Source organism: Acinonyx jubatus, chromosome A2, assembly GCF_027475565.1.
Source record: "Acinonyx jubatus isolate Ajub_Pintada_27869175 chromosome A2, VMU_Ajub_asm_v1.0, whole genome shotgun sequence".
Classification (NCBI taxonomy): Eukaryota; Metazoa; Chordata; class Mammalia; order Carnivora; family Felidae; genus Acinonyx; species Acinonyx jubatus.
Window position 1 is genome coordinate 160,132,287 of NC_069383.1, and position 19,089 is coordinate 160,151,375.

Genomic DNA, 19,089 nt, shown 5'->3' on the forward strand with positions numbered 1-19,089 from the left:
CTTCCTTGACAATCTGTATACCCTTCATTTCTTTTTGTTGTCTGAATGCTGAGGCCAAGACTTTCAGTACTATGTTAAATAGTCATGGTGGGAGTGGACATCACTGTCTTTTCTGAGTTATGTCACCTATGTCATCACTGGCCATAGGGGAAAGGCTCTCAGTTTTTCCCTATTGAGGATGATATTAGCTGTATATCTTATATATAGCCTTTATGATGTTGAGATATGTTCCCTCTATCCCTACTTTGTTGAGGGTTTTTATCAAGAATGGATATTGGGGGCCCCTGGGTGGCTCAGTCGGCTGAGCGTCCAACTTCAGCTCCGGTCATGATCTCGCAGTTTGTGAGTTCGAGCCCTGCGTTGGGCTCTGTGCTGACAGCTCAGAGTCTGGAACCTGCTTCAGATTCTGTGTCTCCCTCTCTCTCTGCCCCTCCCCTGCTCACGCTCTGTCTCTCCCTCTCTCTCAAAAATAAATAAACATTTAAAAAAATTTTTTTAAAGAATGGATACTGTATTTTGTCAAATGCTTTTTCTGCATCTATTGACAGGATCATATGGTTTATATTTGGGTGCTTTCAAATTAGAGGCATAAATATTTACTGTTGTTAGATCTTTTTGATGGATAGACCCCTTAATTATGATATAATGCCCTTTTTCATCTCTTGTTACAGTCTTTGTTTTAAAATCTAGTTTGTTTGATATAAGTATGGCTATTCCAGCTTCATTTTGATGTCCATTAGTGTGATAGATGGTTCTCCATCACCTCACTTTCAGTCGGCAGATGTCTTTTTAATTTTTTTTATTATTAAAAAAAAATTTTTTTTGATATTTATTCATTTTTGAAAGACAGAGAGAGACAGAGCACAAGCGGGGGTGCGGCAGAGAGACGGGGGGGACACAGATTCTGAAGCAGGCTCCAGGCTCTGAGCCGTCAGCACAGAGCCCGACGCGGGGCTTCAACTCACGAACCGCGAGATCGTGACCTGAGCCGAAGTCGGACGCTCAACTGACTCAGCCACCCGGGCGCCCCTAGTTTTTTTTTTTTAACATTTATTCGTTTTTGAGAGAGAGAGACCGAGTGTGAGCAGGGGAGGGGCAGAGAGGGAGGGAGAAGAATGGGAAGCAGGATCCAGGCTCTGAGCTGTCATGAACCATGAGATCGTGACCTGGGCCAAAGTCGGACGCTCAACCAACTGAGCCACCCAGGCGCCCCTGCAGGTGTCTTTAGGTCTAAAATAAGTCTCTTGTAGGCAGTATATAGATGGATCTTGTTTTTTATCCATTCTTATACTTTCTGTCTTTTGACTGGAGCATTTAGTCCATTTACATGTAGAGTGATTATTAAAAGATATTAATTTGTGTTACCTGTACAGTTGGTGTTTCTGATGATGTTCTCTGGTCCTTTCTAGTCTTATTGCTTTGGTGTTGTTGTTGTTGTTGTTTTCCCCCTCCACTCAGAGTTCCCCTTACAATTTCTTGCAGGGCTAGTTTACTGGTCATGAACTCCTTTCGTTTTTGTTTTTCTGGGAAACTCTTTATCTCTCCTTCTATTCTGAATGACAGCCTTGCTAGATAAAGATTTCTTGGCTGCATATTTTTCCCATTCAGCACGTTGAATATTTCCTGCCTCTCCCTTCTGGCCTGCCAAGTTTCAGTGGACGGGTCTGCTGGTAACCTTATGTGTCTACCCTTGTAGGTTAAGGACCTTTTGTCCCTAGCTGCTTTCCATTTTTGTCTTTATCTTTGTATTTTTCAAGTTTCACTGTGATATGTTGTGGTATTAGCTTGTTTTTGTTGATTATGAGGGGAGTTCTCGGTCCCTCTTGTACTTGAATGCCTGCTTCCTTCCCCAGATTGGGGAAGTTCTCAGCTATAATTTGTCCAAATAACTTTTCTGCCCCTTTTCCTGCTATTTTTCTGGGACTCCTATGATATTGATATTGTTCCATTTTATGGAATCACTAAGTTCCCTAGGTCTACCTTCACAATTGAACAGCTTTCTTTCCCTCTTCTTTTCGGCTTCATTATTTTCCATAATTTCATCTTCTATATCACATATTCTCTCCCCTGCTTCTTCAATCCTCGTTCTGACTGTGTCCAGTCGTTTTTACACCTCAGTTACAACACTTCTTTTTTATTTCATCCCGACTAGTTTTTGGGCCTTTGATCTTTGCCACAAGGGTTTCTCTGGTGTCTTGTACGCTTTTTTTCAAGCTCACCTAATAGTCTTACGAGTGTTCTAAATTCCTGTTCAGGTTTATTGCTTATGGCTGTTTTGAGCAAGTCCCTGGCAGTAATTTCCTCTTGACTTTTCTTTTGGGGAGAATTCTTCGGTCTTGTCATTTTGGCTAAGTTTCTGTCTTTTGCATGTTTTGAAAGCTTGTTATGTTTCCCGTACCTGAGAGTAGCGCTATACCAAAAAGGGGTCGGGGCACCCGGGAGGCTCAGCTGGTTAACCGTCTGTCTCTTGAATTTGGCTCAGGTCACCAGCTCAGGGTCATGGGACTGAGCCCCGCGTTGGGCTCCTCTCTGGGTGTGGAGCCTGCTTGGGATTCTCTCTCCCTCTCTCTCTCTCTCTCTCTCTCCCTCTGTCCCTCTCCTCTGTTCACATGCTCTGTCTCTTTCCGAAAAAAAGCTTAAACTTGAATTTAAAGTTTTTAAAAAGGGGGTTATTGGGCCATACACTGTCCAGGAAGGGGGCCAAACACTCCAGGAAGTGTTTCTGCTCTATGCTGTGTGTTTTGGCTGTTCTTTCCCACTGGTCGGTCCTCTGCGCAGCTCCTCCTTGCTTGGAGCGGGGAGTGTTTGGACCTTTACCTGGGTGTGCTTTGATTCCTTGTTAGAATAAGCCCCATACCTGCCATGCCGTCACCCTCTAACCGTGGAGAACCTTCTGCTGGTCCTCAGATCAATTTCCTGGGTGTTCCAAGTGATCTGACCCCAATACAGTTGTGTTTGGGGGACACGAAAAGCCCAGGGTCCCCCTACTTCTAGCCCATCTTAACTCCTCCCCCAAGACCTTCTGAAATGTGTTTTAATTCTCTTCCTCTCTCTCTCTTTTAAAAGGTTTTATTTTGGGGGCACATGGGTGGCTCAGTCGGTTGGGCGTCCGACTTTGGCTCAGGTCACAATCTCACAGTTTGTGAGTTCAAGCTCCCCATTGGGCTCTGTGCTGACGACTCAGAGCCTGGGATTCTGTGTCTCCCTCTCTCTCTGCTCCTCCCCCGCTCATGCTCTGTATCTTTCTCTCAAAAATCAATAAACATTTAAATAAATAAAAATAAATAAATAAATAAATAAAGGCAAACAAATAAGATACAAAACAGTGCATGCAATGTACTATCTTCTGTGTAAAAAGGGCTTGGAGGTGTTGTTCATATCTGTCTATATAAACACAAGAAAGATAGAGTACAAAATGTTGATGCTGACAGTGATTGTATGTGGTAGGGAGGGGAACTGAGCAGATAAGGAACAGGAGTTCTACGGAAATTCAAATTCTAATTTGAAATTAAAATAAATTCCCTGGGGCACCTGGCTGGCTCAGTCAGTAGAGCCCCGCATTATTTAAAAATAAAATCTTAAAAAAACTCCCCCAAAAGAAATGAAAGCGTTATCCAATCAAGAACTTGTACATGAATGTCCATAGCAACTTTATTTAGTGGGAAATAACCCACATGTCCTTCAACAGATGAATGGATAATGATATTGTGCTTTATTCGCATTAGCATTAAAAATAAATACACTACAGGGGCATCTGGGTGGCTCAGTTGGTTAAGCGTCCAGCTCTTGATCTCAGCTCAGGTCTTGATCTCAGGGTCCTGAGTTCAGGCCCTGCGTTGGGCTCCATCCTGGGTTTGGAGCCTACAAATTAAAAAAAAAAATAAATTACTGATACACGCTCCAACAAGGATGAATCTCAAAGTAATCATGCTTAGTGAAAGAAGCCAGACCCCCCCCCAAAAAAATTTATTCTATGTGATTCCAGTGATACAAAATTCTAGAAAAAGCAATGTAACCTGTAGCAATAGAAAACAGGTCCTGAGTACGTGGGAAAAGTGGGAAGAGCCAGTGAGAAGGGTTCCCAAGAAGCACAAGGAAGGTTTTGGGTGTGACAGATACGTCCATTACCCAGATTATGGTGATAGTCTCACAGGCGTGTGTGTATATGTATATGTATCAATGTCAATTACCTTGTGCCCTTGAAACATACCAGATTATGGCAGGTTGATTACACTTCAGCATGCTGTAGTCCTCATCTTTGGCTGCCATAACAAAATGGCACAGGATGAGTGGCTTAAACAACAGATCTTTATTTCTCACAGTTCTGGAGGCTGGAAGTCCAAGATCAAGATGCTGGTGAGTTCGGTTTCTTTTTATAAGAGCACCAATGCTTCACAACCTAATCACCCGGGAAAGCCCCCAACCCCAAGTACCAACACACCGATCACACTGTGGGGGTTAGGGCTTCAACAAATGAATTGCAAGGGAACACAACATTTTATCCATAACAACTGTTTTCAGTTTATTTATTTATTTTTGAGAGAGAGAGACAGAGAGAGAGGCAGAGAGAGAGAGGCAGACAGAGAATACCAAGCAGGGTCCGCGATGTCAGTGCAGAGCCCAATAAGTCTTGAACTCCTGAAGTGTGAGATCACGACCTGAGCCAAAATCAAGCGTTGGACACTTAACCAACTGAGCCACCCAGGGGCCTCTGTCTGTAACAATTTGTTATTTTTTATCTCTCTCTCTCTCTCTTTAAATGTTAGTTATTTTTGAGAGGAAGAGAGAGAGCCGTCCACGCAGCAGGGGAGGGGCAAAGAGTAGGGGAGACAGAGGATCTGAAGGGGGCTCTGTGCTGACAGCAGAGAGCCTGATGCGGGGCTTGAACCCACAAACCATGAGTTCATGACCTGAGCTGAAGTTGGGTGCTTAACCAACTGAGCCGCCCAGGACCTCTCTCTCTCTCTCTCTTTAATGTTTATTTTTGAGAAAGAGAGAGAGCATGAGTCAGGGAGGGGCAGAGAGAGACGGAGACACAGAATCTGAAGCAGGCTCTGGGCTGTCAGTGCACAACGCGACATGGGGCTCAAACTCATGGACTGGGAGATCATGACCTGAGCCCAAGTCGGATGCTTAATCAACTGAACCACCCAGGTGCCCTCCCCCTTTTTTTAAAAGTAGGCTCCACACCCAACATGGGTCTTCAACTCACCACCCTGAGACCAAGAGTTGCAGACTCTACTGGGTGAGCCGGCCAGGCGTCCCCATAACAACCATTTTAAATATTTATTAACTTATTTTGAGAAAGATAGAGAACATGAGCAGGGGAGGAGGAGAGAGAGAGGGAGAGAGAGAATCCCAAGCAGGCTCTGTGCTTAGCTTGGAGCCCAATGCAGAGCTCAATCTTACAATGGTGAGATCATGACCTGAGCCAAAATCAAGTCAGGTGCTCAACCAACTGAGCCACCCAGGTGTTCCCCTCATAACAATTTTTTTTTGATTGATTGATTGATTGATTGATTTTCAGAGAGACAGAGAGTGTGAACAGAGGGAGGGACAGAGAGAGAGACAGAGACAGAATCCGAAGCAGGCTCCAGGCTCCGAGCTGTCAGCCCTGAGCCCGACACAGGGCTTGAACCCCTGAACCGTGAGAGCAGGACCTGAGCTGAAGTCGGACCAGATGCTTAACCGACTGAGCCACCCAGGGGCCCAGAAAATGAAATCTTGAAATAAACATGCACTGCTATGGTTATTATTTCTTCTTTAGGGAGTTCAAAGCTGTTGGCCCTCGATGTAAAGGCTGCCCAGGTTCATGTGCACACAAGCTCCCAGGCTAGGACTGTGAGGCAGGGTGCAATCTGCCCCAGCCCTTTCGGGGGACCCAGCCCACAATCTGACTCATCCTTTTTTCCCTGAGCCTCTGAGCCTGCTGCTCTCTGGCTGACCTTTCCTGGTGACCTGGATATGACTAGAGGCTGGCAGGAAAGGGCATGAACAGGGGCTAGAGGTGGTGGGGGTCATTTCCCGGACACAGGCTAGCAACCTCCCTTGGGGGGGTCCACATACATAGCTCCCATGTCCCTCTGGGCTCATCTGGGACGGATTGGGCACGTGTCCCAGGCTATAGTGCATTTTTCACACTCTTCCTCCAATCTGGGTCATTCATTCCTTACCGTCTCCCATCGGGTTGGTCTTACTATCGTCAGCTTCCGGGCCTCTGCCCCAGGAAGCCTTGCCCAATGGGACTGCTCCCTTTTCTGGGCTCTCCTAGGTTCTCATGCTTCCCCCATGACTGACCATCCAGTATTAAAATTAGATGGTTAAGTGGTTCCTGGGTGGCTCAGTGGGTTAAGCATCTGACTCTCGATTTTGGCTCAGGTCATGATCTCACAGTTTATGAGTTTGAATCCCACGTCGGGCTCTGTGCTGATGGTGCAGAGCCTGCTTGGATTCTCTCTCTCCCCCTCTCTCTCTGCCCGCGCGTGTACTCTCTCTCTCTCTCAAAATAAATAAGTAAAGTTAGAAAAATTAAGTGGTTAAAATAATCACAATTAGAGGAAACTTTCAGTTTTAGAATAAATTAGTTGTAAAATAAATAAATCCTGGGGACATAAGGTACTGCAAGGTGACTATAGTTAATAATACTGTAGTGCATATTTGAAAGCTGCTAAGAGAGTAGATCTTAAAAGTTCTCATCGCCAGAACAAAAAAGTTTTATAACTATGTAGAGTGACGGATGGTAATCAGTTTACAGTGGTGACCATTTCACAATAGATACGAATATGGAATCATGATGTTGCACACCTGAAACTAAGATAAGGTTATCCGTCAATTATACCTCAATAAAAAAACAAACCTGGGAGGCAGCTGGGTGGCTCAGCAGGTTGAGTGCCCAACTTCGGCTCAGGTCATGATCTCATGGTTCGTGAGTTCGAGCCTCACATTGGACTCTGCTGTCAGCACAGAGCCTGCTTCAGTTCCTCTGTCCCCCTCTCTGTCTCTGCCCCTTCCCCGCTCACGCTCTGTCTTTCTCTCAAAAACAAATAAACATTTAGGGGCCCCTGAGAGGCTCAGTCGGTTGAGTGGCCGACTCTTCATTTGGGTTCAGGTCATGATCTCAGGATTCCTGAGTTTGGGCCCTGCTTGGGATTCTCTCTCCCCTTCTCTCTGCTGCTCCCCCTGCTTGTGCTTTCTCTGACTCTCTCAAATAAATAAATAAATAAACTGTAAAAAAAAAAAATATAAATAAATAAACATTTAAACATAAACAAAATTTTTAAAAAATTTTGTAATGTTTATTTATTTTTGAGAGAGACAGAGCATGAGTGGAGGAGGGGCAGAGAGAGAGGGAGACGCAGAATCCGAAGCAGGCTCCAGGCCCCAAGCTGTCAGCACAGAGCCTGACGCGGGGCTCGAACTCATGGACCGCGAGATCATGACTTGAGCCGAAGTTGGATGCTTAGCCAACTGAGCCACCCAGGCACTCCAAAAATAAACAAATTTTTTAAAATCACAATTAACAGTGCCAATAAGGGGCAGACAGACATCACGGGCCTCCTGCTAGGCACAGAGAAGGACAAAATATTGCTGTCAAAAAAAAAAAGTCTAATCGGGAGGAAACATCAGACAAATGCAAGTGAGGGATAGTCTATAAATAACTGGTGTGTACAATTAAAAAATGTCGATGTTGTGAAGGACAGAGAAGGACCCTGGAGCTGTTCCAGATTAAGGGGAGCTAAAGGGACAGAAATAAAATGCTGTGCATGATCCTGGATGGGATCCCGGTGGAAAACACGGCTGTAAAGGATATGGTGGAATATGGACTATAGATTAGATAACGGCAATGTGTCAAGGTCACATTTCCTGACGCTGCAAACAGTGTTGTGGTGCAGGTGACTCTCTCCATATACATGTGGAGTTTGTGTTATACATATATCTGTGTATAGGAATACATCCCTACATATATGTGTATTATATATGTGCATTATATATGTCTCTGTTTATGTTATATATATACATATGTAGCTCTCTACAGATAAACGTGTATATTATGTCTCCATAAAGGTTTGTTATATGCATCTCTCAAAATATTTGTGTGTGTGTATATATATGTATGTGTATACATATATATGTATATATATGTATGTGTATACATATATATGTATATATACGTATGTGTATACATATATATACACACACATAGTGTGTATGTTACATATCTATATCTGTGTGTACATGGAATTTATAGATAGAACAATAAACTTAGTAGAACAAGTTGACAATTGGTGAATCTCTACGAAGAGTATACAGGACGCCCATGACGTCTTCTTGCAACATTTCTGTAAGTTGAAATGATTTCAAAATTTAAAAATTTACAAAAAAAAAAAAAAGAGGGGCACCTGGGTGGCTCGGTCGATTAAGCGGCTGACTTCAGCTCCGGTCACGATCTCACGGTTCATGAGTTCACGTCGCGGGGCTCTGCGCTGACAGCTCAGAGTCCGGAGCCTGCTTCGGATTCTGTGTCTCCCTCTCTCTCTGCCCCTCCCCCTACTCGTGATCTGTGTCTCTCAAGAAAATGAATAAATGTTAAAAAAAATTTTTTTTTAAAAGAACAAGACAGAAGCCACGTGTTCTTTATGATCTAACCTAGGAAGTCGCACACACCATCGTCTCAATAATATCCTATCGCCTACACCAGAGTGGGGAAGTGTAGAAGAGCATGGATATCAGGAGGCAAGGATCACTGGGCTACTAGGGACAAAGGCAGAGTGTCATTGCTGCCAAGAGCACAGTTGGGAGTCGGCTAGCCCGGCTTCAAATCCTAGCTCTGCCTGGATAATTGGGAGAATTTGAACAAGCACTTAATCTCTCTTTTATCTAGTCCTCATCCATAAAGTGGAATAAGAGTTCCCAACTCATTTGGCGTTGCTATTAGGATTAAGCGAACATATAATCACTTTACGACAAAACATAATACTCGGCATAAATGAAGGACACGGTAGGTGTTCGCTATTTCTATCCTAAGCAGCCTGTCTGCTTACAGATCAACCCTTCCTGACTCACCCACCAGGAGACCCAATGCTCGGGGATTAGTGAAGAGGGACTGAGGGGCCCCTACTAACTCAGGTTCTAGAGACATAGATGGAAAGACACTTCTTTTTCTTCCCTTTTTTTTGTTCTTTCAAGCAGCCTCCACGCCCAGTGTGGGCCCCAGCTCACAACCCTGAGATCAAGACCTGAGCCAGGGGGCACCTCGATGGCTCAGTGCGTTGTGTCCAACCTCACTCAGCTCAGGTCATGATCTCCTGGTTTGTGGGTTCCAGCCCCGCGTCGGGCTCTGTGCTGGCGGCTCAGAGCCTGGAGCCTGCTTCACATTCTGTGCCTCCTTCTCTCTCTGCTCCTCCCTTGCTTGTGCTCTGTCTCACTCTGTCTCTCAAAAATAAATAAATGTAAAAAAAAAATTTTTTTAAAGAGCCGGAGGCTTAACCAACTGAGCCACCCAAATGCCCCTTAAAGACACTCTTCATGAGAGCACGTACGGTGCCAGATTGAAATCTCCCAAAGGTCAGGAGATTCAACTGCCCACAGACAGGCAAAAAAAAAAAAAAAAAAGTCCATTTCACTTCTTCCCAGGTTTGGTGAGAGATTCCAGGCCCTATGTCATCTTTCTTTTTTTCTTTTGTTTCGTATGTCACCTTTCTAATGCTATTTGCTTTGACCAAAGTAGCCAACCTGGTGGACAGGACTGTCTTACTCACCATTATGGTCCCAGTACAGCAGCCGTCACAGTAGGTACTGAAGAAACAATTGATCAGGGTGTCTGGGTGATCTCAGTTCAGGTCGTGATCTCACGGTTTGTGGGATGGACCCTCATGTCAGGCTCTTTGCAGATACCTCAGAACCTGCTTAGAATGCTCTCTCTCTCTCAAAATAAATAAGTAAGCTTAAAAAAAAGAAAAAATCAGAGCAACAGTGTCACTGCTGGGTCAGAGAGTATGTTCCACAGAACAGTTTTTATTTATTATTTAAAAAAATTAAAAAAATTTTTTTTTCAACGTTTATTTACTTTTGGGACAGAGAGAGACAGAGCATGAACGGGGGAGGGGCAGAGAGAGAGGGAGACACAGAATCGGAAACAGGCTCCAGGCTCTGAGCCATCAGCCCAGAGCCCGACGCGGGGCTCGAACTCACAGACCGCGAGATCGTGACCTGGCTGAAGTCGGACGCTTAACCGACTGCGCCACCCACGCGCCCCTAAAAAAATTTTTAAATATATTTTTTATTTTTGAGAGACGGGGGGAGAGGGGGGGAGAGGGGAAGAGAAAGACAGAGACACAGAATCCAAAGCAGGCTCCAGGCTCTGAGCTGTCAGCACAGAGTCCCATGCGGGGCTCGAACCCACAAATCGTGAGATCATGACTTGAGCAGAAGTCGGTCACTCAACCGACTGAACCACCCAGGCAGCCCAGAACAGTTTTTAGAATGCAGTCCAGAGCCAGCTCCGGGTCCCCGGAAAATTTCTTCTGGGCCATGTTCACATCAGGTGCCTCTAAAAGCTTCTGGTGGGTTCTGTGCCCCGTGAAACATGGCACAAAGGAAGAAGCCCCTGAAAAGTGAGTGGAGAGAAAAGGCCGTCAGGTTGAGAAGGTAACTGATCATTTCCTTCAGGGCGAGAAGCCACAGAAGAAAAGAGCACACCCTGAGAGTTATGTCACCGCCTCAGAGAGAGGCCAGGGTGTCGGGGGTGGACAGGCGGGCTGCCAGGGCAGATGGTGGCTGTCTGGACCTACTCCATGCAGAGGTTTTCCTTGCCGCCCTTCCCATCTGCCTGTCACTGCTGCCTGGCATCCAGCCCGGCCGGGGCCAAGTGTACGAGTGGTGACCCGCACGTCAGCCCCGGGGCATGCAGTTCCAGATTCCAGAGACTGAGCTGGCTCTGAGCCCTGCTGAGTCAACTCTGTTCTTCTCACCCGTGTGCCAAGCCAACCTGCCTGGGGGTTCTTCCTGGCAAGCAAACTTTTCTTTGCCAGCCTCAATTTCCCGACAGAGTATAGTGGAGCAGGACGGGAGGGAGGGGAGGAATTTAGTCAACGTTTGTTAAGCGAACATGGTCGGCCCCACAGCCTTAGTTCTTCCTTTGTTCCAAGTTTGCCCCTACCCCAGGCTCAGAGTGTCGGGCTCTCTCTTACAGAACAGAGGGACCGTTTGTTGAATGAGTGAATGAGTGAATAAATGAATGAGTTAGGAGCCCTTCTTTCTGTGTATCACCTCTTCCTGGTCTGAGGTTTCTGCTTTGATACAGGAAAAGGCTCACACACTGCAGACCCTGGGTGGGGGTGGGGGGCAAGCGGGGGACTGAGCCGTGAGCTGGAGTCTGAACAAGATAGACCGGGAGCCACCACCCCGAAGGGGCACTCAGTTGTGGGAAGCGGGATGAGGGACGTCAGGGGATCCGACAAACACATCTGCAGTGACGAATCCTTGAGCGGGAAGGAGCGTGGGAGCCCAGAGTCGTCTCCCTGGTCTTCCAGCCTGGTCGCGAGCTGCTCTCCGAGAAGTCTCCGGAGGCGGGGATGTTTCAGGTGTCCCGGGCATGCCCGGCCTGGCTGGACTCAGCGCACCGGGGCCCTTTCCTATTCGTCTTTCTCCAGCTTTTGACTTGGGGAGGGGGTTGGGGGGTCACGGGTACCGCTGAGCGCGGCGGGTGCAGCGTGGAGGGTTTGGGATTCCGGTGTTTGGAAGGGGGCCCCCGTGAGGGTCACGTCTTCCACGGTCCGCAGAGGAGACGCTCCAGGGCCTGCTGGAGGAGCCAGAGTTTTGCACCCCGAGGGCGCCCCCCCCTCCCCAACTCCCCGGCCGCTGGCTCCCAGAACCCTACCCCCGGCCGCACGCCCCGCCCCCGGCACTCCCTGCGCCCCGCCTCCGAGGCTCCCCTTTCCCTCTCTCCGCGGGCTTATAAAAAGGGGGCGTCGCGGGGACTAGCCAAGCCCCAAAGGCTGGCGGCTGTGATCGGACCCTTCCTCGCGGCTTCTGAACGCCAGTGAGTCTCCGCCAGGACGCCCGCGTCGCCAGCCCTCGACTCTCCAGCCCGCGCCTCCGCCTTGCGCTCCCGCGTCCAGGCCACCCGGAAGGATGCGCTGTGCGCCGACGGCCTCGGCAGCCTTGGTGCTGTGCGCCGCCACCGCCGGGCTGCTGAGCGCGCAGGGCCGCGCGGCGCCCGCCGAGCCTCCCGAGCCGCCGCGCTTCGCGTCCTGGGACGAGGTGAACGTGCTGGCGCACGGGCTCCTGCAGCTGGGCCACGGGCTGCGCGAGCACGTGGAGCGCACCCAGGGGCGGCTGGGCGCGCTGGAGCGGCGACTGCGCGCGTCCGGGGCGGCCTGCAAGGAGCCCGGGGCGTCTGCCGCGCCCCCGCGCGCGCCCGAGGGTCTGGGCCCCAGTGGCGAGGCTGCCCCCGAGACCCTCGGCAGCCTGCAGGTACGTGGGCTCCCGCTGCCCTCCTGCGGGTCTCGGAGAGTGTGGGCGAGAGGGGGACGCATCCGGGACTCCCTGGGCTCCCCTGCCCGGGTCTCTCGGGAGGGAGAGCTGGAAGGCCAGACGAGTGACGATGAATGGAGAGGCTGGCCGCAGAAGGCCGGGGCCTCACCGCGGTGCTGTGCGCACGCTCTCCCAGACTCAGCTCAAGACCCAGAACGTCAGGATTGAGCAACTCTTCCACAAGGTGGCCCAGCAGCAGCGGCACCTGGAGAAGCAGCACCTGAAAATCCAGAATCTGCAGAGCCAGGTGCCTGATGCGTGCCCCGGGGTTGGGAGGGAGGCCGAAGCTCGTCCTGGGGGGGTGGGGGTGTGTGTGTGTGTGGACCTAGAGCCAGGCAAGTTGAGGGGCCGGAGCCAGCCAGACCTGACATCCTCCTCCTGTCCTGTCCTGTCCAGGTGAGCCTCCTGGCCCCCATGCACCTGGGCCACAGGATGGCCAAGCCTGGCAGGAAGAAGAGGCTACCCAAAATGGCACAGCTCGTTGGCCCTGCTCACAATATCAGCCGCCTGCACAGTGAGTGTCCAGCCCTCTGCTGTCCTCTGGCAATTCCTTCCCCCCAACCACCACCACACACACACACACACACACACACACACACACCACTCCTGTCCCCCTCCTTGTCCTGGTTCCTGGCCCTGGGTTCCTGTGGGCTCACTAGTCTCTGGTAAAGGGCTGATGAGGGCACATCCCATCTCATCATCTCTGACCCTGACCAGGTAGGCCACCCCACCCTTCTTCCTGGCAAGCCAATGGCTTTCCCCGGAGCCCTGCTGGCCACTAACTGGAGCAGGGCTTGGGGTCTTTAAGAGGGTCCCGGAGGGACTCGAGCTGCAGGGGTGTGGGGAAGGGGGCGGTGCAGGTCAGAGACGCCTTCCTGAAGGTTGGAACCTTCTCTGAGGGCACACTGATGGACAGGAGGGTGCCAGCTATGGAGCCTGGAGTTCTGACGGTGAAGAGCGATGGCTTCCTGGGAGGGGGATTCTGAGCTGGGGCTCCCCCCCCCAGTGGTATCTTGGAGCATAGCTCTAGGAGGCAGGTAACCCCCATCTCCCTGGCCAGACACACCACTCGCTTTTGCATCTCTAACAACTCCAGGGCTCCTGCCCCCCACACCTGGTGCCTCACTCCCCTCTTGGTCCCCGAAGTCCCTGATCACCCTGATTCCTGCAGAGAATGAGCCTTTGCCATCAGCACAAGCTCTGGGTCCTTCATTGTGCATCCCAGATCGCCCCAGACCTCCTGCCCGCCCCCCCCCCCCCCCAGCATGTCTCCGTGTGTCTGACACAGGCTCACAGCTCCTGGTGTCTCTGTCCCCACCCTTAGTTCGGGGCTCCAGACCCGGCTGGCTTCCCTGTAGTCCTCCTACCCCATCGCCCCGCCTGGCATCCGGGGCTGTGTGCAGCCAACTGGGTAAAAGTTCGGAGTCCCCCTTCACACCCTGGGTCTGGCTGCCGGCTGCCAGCTCCCTAGTCTTGAAGGCTGCCCCTCCCCCACTCTTCCTCCTTCCCCCCCCCGCCCTCCCCCACTCTTCCTCCTTCCCCCCCCCGCCCTCCCCCACTCTTCCTCCTTCCCCCCCCCCGCCCTCCCCCACTCTTCCTCCTTCCCCCCCCCCCCCCGCCCTCCCCCACTCTTCCTCCTTCCCTCACCGGGCCGGTAAGGGTCCATACACCGTCCCAACCCCCCTCCCTGCCCCTGCGCCTTGAGGGGCTTTGGAGCAGGCCAGCAGGCGTGGGTCTGGGCTGGGGGATGTGACGGTGGGGGATGCGTGGGTTTGGGGACTCCCAGACCTGGGGCTCAGCCCTGCCAAGTAGGGGAAGGTTCAGAGCTGGAGAGACAAACAGCTCCTTCTAATGGAAGCCACATTGGTGGTTTGGCCGGGTGCCGTCCCCCGATTGGAAGGGAGGAAAGTAGGGGAAAGGGGAGCTGCTCCAGGGGCCGGAAAATGTCTCCAGTCACTCTGGGCCCGCCCCCATCCCCCTTACCCCCACCCTTCAGCGCGGACTTCCCCTCCCCCGGGCGACCTTTTCCCTACTTTCCAGGCTCGACTGGGGGCGGGGACTTCACAACCTTTGGGCACAGCCCAGCCATCCCTCCCTCCTCTTTCCCTCCCTTGTCTTCCTCCTAGGTTCCTTAGTCCTGCCTTCCCCTTTACCTGGGATCCCAGGTGGGGCCCCTGGCCTTGCAAGCCTCATGCAGAGCGCCCCCCCCCCCCCCCAACAGAGCGCTTCTGCTCAGCCCCACTCCTATCTTCTCCACCCTGGCCCGGCTTCTCCATCACTCATGCCTCCAGTCTTTATTAAACACCTACTGTGGGCCAGGATTAACCTGGGCACTGGTGCCAGACTGTGGGCAAAGAGCCACTCTGTCCCTAGCCCCATGGAATTCTCATTCAGTGGCGGGGAGACCACTGGATGACTCCAGTGTTGTGGGCAGGAAGTCCCCGATGCTTCTTTTGGGAGCCTGGCCTGGTCTGGGGGTCAGGGAAGGCATCCCTTCTAGAAGCTGGGATCTTTAGAATGAGGCAAGAAAGTCCTGAGGGAAGATCTCTCTGGCATGTGACTGGCATGTGCAGGCATAGAGACGGGCGTGTGCAAAGTCCCTGTGGCAGGAGGGTGTGTGATACAAGGCTGGCTGTGTGGCCTGAGGTGAGAATGCAGTGTGGGAGGAGGAAGGATGGTGGGTGGCTCAGGGGCCATCCAGGACAGGGGATGCTGTGAACCCAGGATTACCCCCTCATGTCCCCTGTCACCCACTGCCCAGCCCCTAACATGCCTGTTTCCTGAGGCCCCTCCTGCTTCAGTCTCCCCGCCCCTCTCTTTGCCTGCCCTTCAGGGCTGCCCAGGGACTGCCAAGAGCTGTATCAAGAGGGAGAGCGGCAAAGTGGACTGTTCCAGATCCAGCCCCAGGGGTCCCCACCCTTCCTGGTTAACTGCAAGATGACCTCAGGTAGGATGCGCTGGCCCGCTGGGGTGCCCTGCATCCTGTCATGGGCCCTATTGCCATTCCAATCAAATGCAGCTCCCCGCCACCACCCAGGGTTGAGCCAGGTCCAGTGGACCTAGAGAAACTTCCTAGATTTCTAACGCTCCCTCCCTCCCCTCCTCCCTCCTGGGGCCTTGGGACAATGTCTAGGCTGAGCCCCTTGCACATTGGCCAGCCCACCTTTAACCACCTTTCTCTAGTCCTGCTGGGGTGAATGAGAAGACCTTGGCCCTCTCTGGGTTTGGAGGCAGTTTAGGGTTTGAGAGCCAGATGGGAAGTCGGGGTCCCCTGCAAAAAGCGGCCTCCTGATGGCATTGCACCTCTCTGGGCAGATGGAGGCTGGACTGTAATTCAGAGGCGCCAGGATGGCTCCGTGGACTTTAACCAGCCCTGGGAAGCTTACAAGGCTGGCTTCGGAGACCCCCAAGGTGGGTGTTTCCAGCCGGGGGGGGGGGGGGGGCGAGGAGGTGGGTCTGACTCACCGATGGGCCTCTCTCTCCCCTGTAGGTGAGTTCTGGCTGGGCCTGGAGAAGGTTCACCGCATCACGGGGGACCGCGGCAGCCGCCTGGCTGTGCAGTTGCAGGACTGGGAGGGCAATGCTGAGTCTCTGCAGTTCCCCGTCTATCTGGGTGGTGAGGACACAGCCTACAGCCTGCAGCTCACAGCTCCCGTGGCCAGTGAACTGGGTGCTACCACTGTGGCACCCAATGGCCTCTCCCTGCCCTTCTCCACTTGGGATCAAGACCACGACCTCCGTGGGGACAAGAACTGTGCCAAGAGCCTCTCCGGTGAGCAGGCTCTGTGCCTCCCTGTCTTGCCTTGCACCACGAGGTCGAGACCTCCTCTCTCTGCCTCTGTGTTTCCCTGTCCTGCCTTCAGTGCCAAATGCCGTCCGTTCTCTGCCCCCCTTTCTCCTAACTTCCTGTGTGTCTTTGGGCAACTGACTTATTACCCTGTCTCACCTTCGGTTTCCCCGTCTTTAAACCGGGTATGACCACAATGCCCACTCCATAGGATTACCTTGAGATGACATTTGTGGGATAGTGGCCGGCATGTGGCCCAGCCACCAAGATAAACCCTGTGTTGGCTTTTGTTTTTGTTTTTTAGTTTATTTATTTTGAGAGCGAGAGAGAGAGCAAGTGGGGGAGGGGCAGAGAGAGAGGGAGAGAGAATACCAAGCAGGCTCCTTGCTGTCAGCTCAGAGCCTGACCCAGGGCCGGAACTCATGAACCGTGAGATCACGACCTGAGCTGAAGTCAAGAGTCAGGTGCTTAACTGATTGACCACCCAGGCCCCCGACCCTGTTGTAATGAAATTGGAGGCAGAACCCAGGCTCTGTAAAGTGAAACATATGACATTGCTTTTTGGTGGGTCAAAAAATGATGGAATACTAATAATTTTATATGGTTTGATCAAATATAGGTTGAAGAAATGGACAATGATCATAGAAAGTCTTTTTTTTTTAATATTTGTTTAATTTTGAGAGAGAGAGAGAGAGAGAGAGAGAGAGAGAGAGAGAGAGAGAGAATGTGCAGGGGAGGGGCAGAGAGAGAAAGGGAGACTGAGAATCCCAAGCAGTCTCCACACTGTCAGTGTAGATGTGGGGCCCAAACTCACGAACCCTGAGATCATGACCTGAGCTGAAATCAAGAGTCAGACACTAACCGACTGAGCCACCCAGGCACCCCAGAAAGTCTTTAATAAACGTTTCCCACGTGTCAGGTACAGAACAGTAACTCGTCACAGTCACAGACACAAAAGCTGTAGTTACTGGGAAGGGGTCCAGAGCCCCGAAACTCCTTTGTCACAACCTGGGGTCCCTCAGGACGTCGTGTGACCATCACTAGAAAAGTCTTCCCCTCTGAAGTTTATAAAGTCCGGGGCTCCTGGGTGGTTCAGTCGGTTGAGCGTCCGACTTCAGCTCAGGTCATGATCTCACGGTTCAGGAGCTTGAGCCCCGCATCGGGCTCTGTGCTGACAGCTCAGGGCCTGGAGCCTGTTTCAGATTCTGTGTCTCCCTCTCTCTCTGCCCCTCCCCTGCTCACGCTCTGTCTCTCTCTCTCAAAAATACAGATTAAAAAAAAAATAAAAAGTTTGTGCAGTCCAACACCCAGCCGCCTCTCGGTCCCAGCCTCCGTGGAGGCACAGGGACCCCAGCCTGACCAGTTCCTTTTCCTCTGACCCCGGCAGGTGGCTGGTGGTTTGGCACCTGTGGCCATTCCAACCTTAATGGACAGTACTTCCGTTCCATCCCACACCAGCGGCAGCAGCGTAAGAAGGGCATCTTCTGGAAGACCTGGAGGGGCCGCTATTACCCGCTGCAGGCCACCACAATGCTGATCCAGCCGACAGCGGCTGAAGCAGCCTCCTAGCCTCCCCACTGGGGCCTGGCTCCCAGGCTCGTAGACAACAGTGACTTTGACTCTGGCCCAGCGTGTGGCCACTCCCTGCTCAGGCAGGGGCTCGAGACGGGGGGCCATCTGGAGCCTCACGGACAGAGAAGATGCTCACGACTGGAGATGCCCCCTTTCTGAGTGGCGGGGTGCAGGTGATACCCTCTGAGGGCAGAGCTACAGGGTTGCAGGGCACAGAGCCAGGAAGCGTGAGACGGAGGGGCGTTGAGGCCCGCTCCTTGCCCACCTAAGGAGTCGAGGACACAGAGGGTGTCTTGGGGGCAGCCGAGCCAGCCCTCGATGCGGATTCAGTCACATTGACTGGCTGGGGGACCAGGGCTCCCACGGGCCCCCAGTGCCCTCACGGTGCTCTCATGTGTGGGTGCTGTGGGATGAGCCGGTGCCAATGACATCTGGGTGGAGCTCACCAAATTCTTGCAATAAAAGCAACCTCAGCACATTTCGTTCTCCTGTGTCCTTCGGTTTGTTTTAAAAGGGGGCAGTTTCAGAGTCCACATAAATATGTTCCCAGGGTAGAGGGTGAACACTCCCAGGTCCTTCGAGGACAATGCCGATTGGTCCTACAACTGATTTCAATTTCCTCCATATATTATTTCACGACGTGGATCTCAATTTTTGTTTTTCAAAAACCAAGACCCTCATTCAGTCCTTCTGGAAGCAGGTAATAGAGAAAATGAGAACCCCGCCCCCCCCTTTTTTTTAAGTTTATCTATTTATTTATTTTGAGAGAGCTAGAGCATGAGCAGCGGGGGGAGGCAGAGAGAGAGGGAGAGAGGGAAATCCCAAGCAGGCTGCGTTCCCGTCAGTGCACAGAGTCTGACGCAGGGCACCAACCCACGAAACCCTGAGACCGTGACCTGAGCCAAAATCAACAGCTGGATGTTTAAGTGACTGAGCCATGCGGGCGCCCTGAGAACGCCTTCTTCATCATACTTAACACATGTGAATCACAATGAACTGTTTAGCACCCAGCCATCTGATAGAAATATAATGTGAGTCATGCATTTTAATTTTTTTCTAATAGTCACATTTAAAAAAAGGGAGAAAAAAACAAAGAAAAAAAAAAGAAACAGATGAAATTAATTTTAGAAATGTATTTTTATCAAGCCCAATGCAACCAAAATATTGTCATTTCAACATGTGAGTGATACACAAGT

General features: G+C 51.3%; 2 protein-coding genes across 4 annotated transcripts in view; both read left to right on the top strand.

The window, feature by feature from the left end:
- The window catches only part of HNRNPM (heterogeneous nuclear ribonucleoprotein M), a 297,965-nt gene that overhangs the window by 198,031 nt on the left and 80,845 nt on the right, over positions 1-19,089 (top strand). The window lies entirely within an intron of this gene.
- ANGPTL4 (angiopoietin like 4) lies at positions 11,948-18,371 on the top strand. Its single transcript, XM_027050506.2, has 7 exons — positions 11,948-12,474; positions 12,671-12,781; positions 12,931-13,048; positions 15,368-15,481; positions 15,850-15,945; positions 16,025-16,306; positions 17,709-18,371. Exons 1-7 carry the CDS (start codon positions 12,133-12,135, stop codon positions 17,888-17,890), a joined length of 1,245 nt encoding a protein of 414 aa, XP_026906307.1. The 5' UTR covers positions 11,948-12,132; the 3' UTR covers positions 17,891-18,371.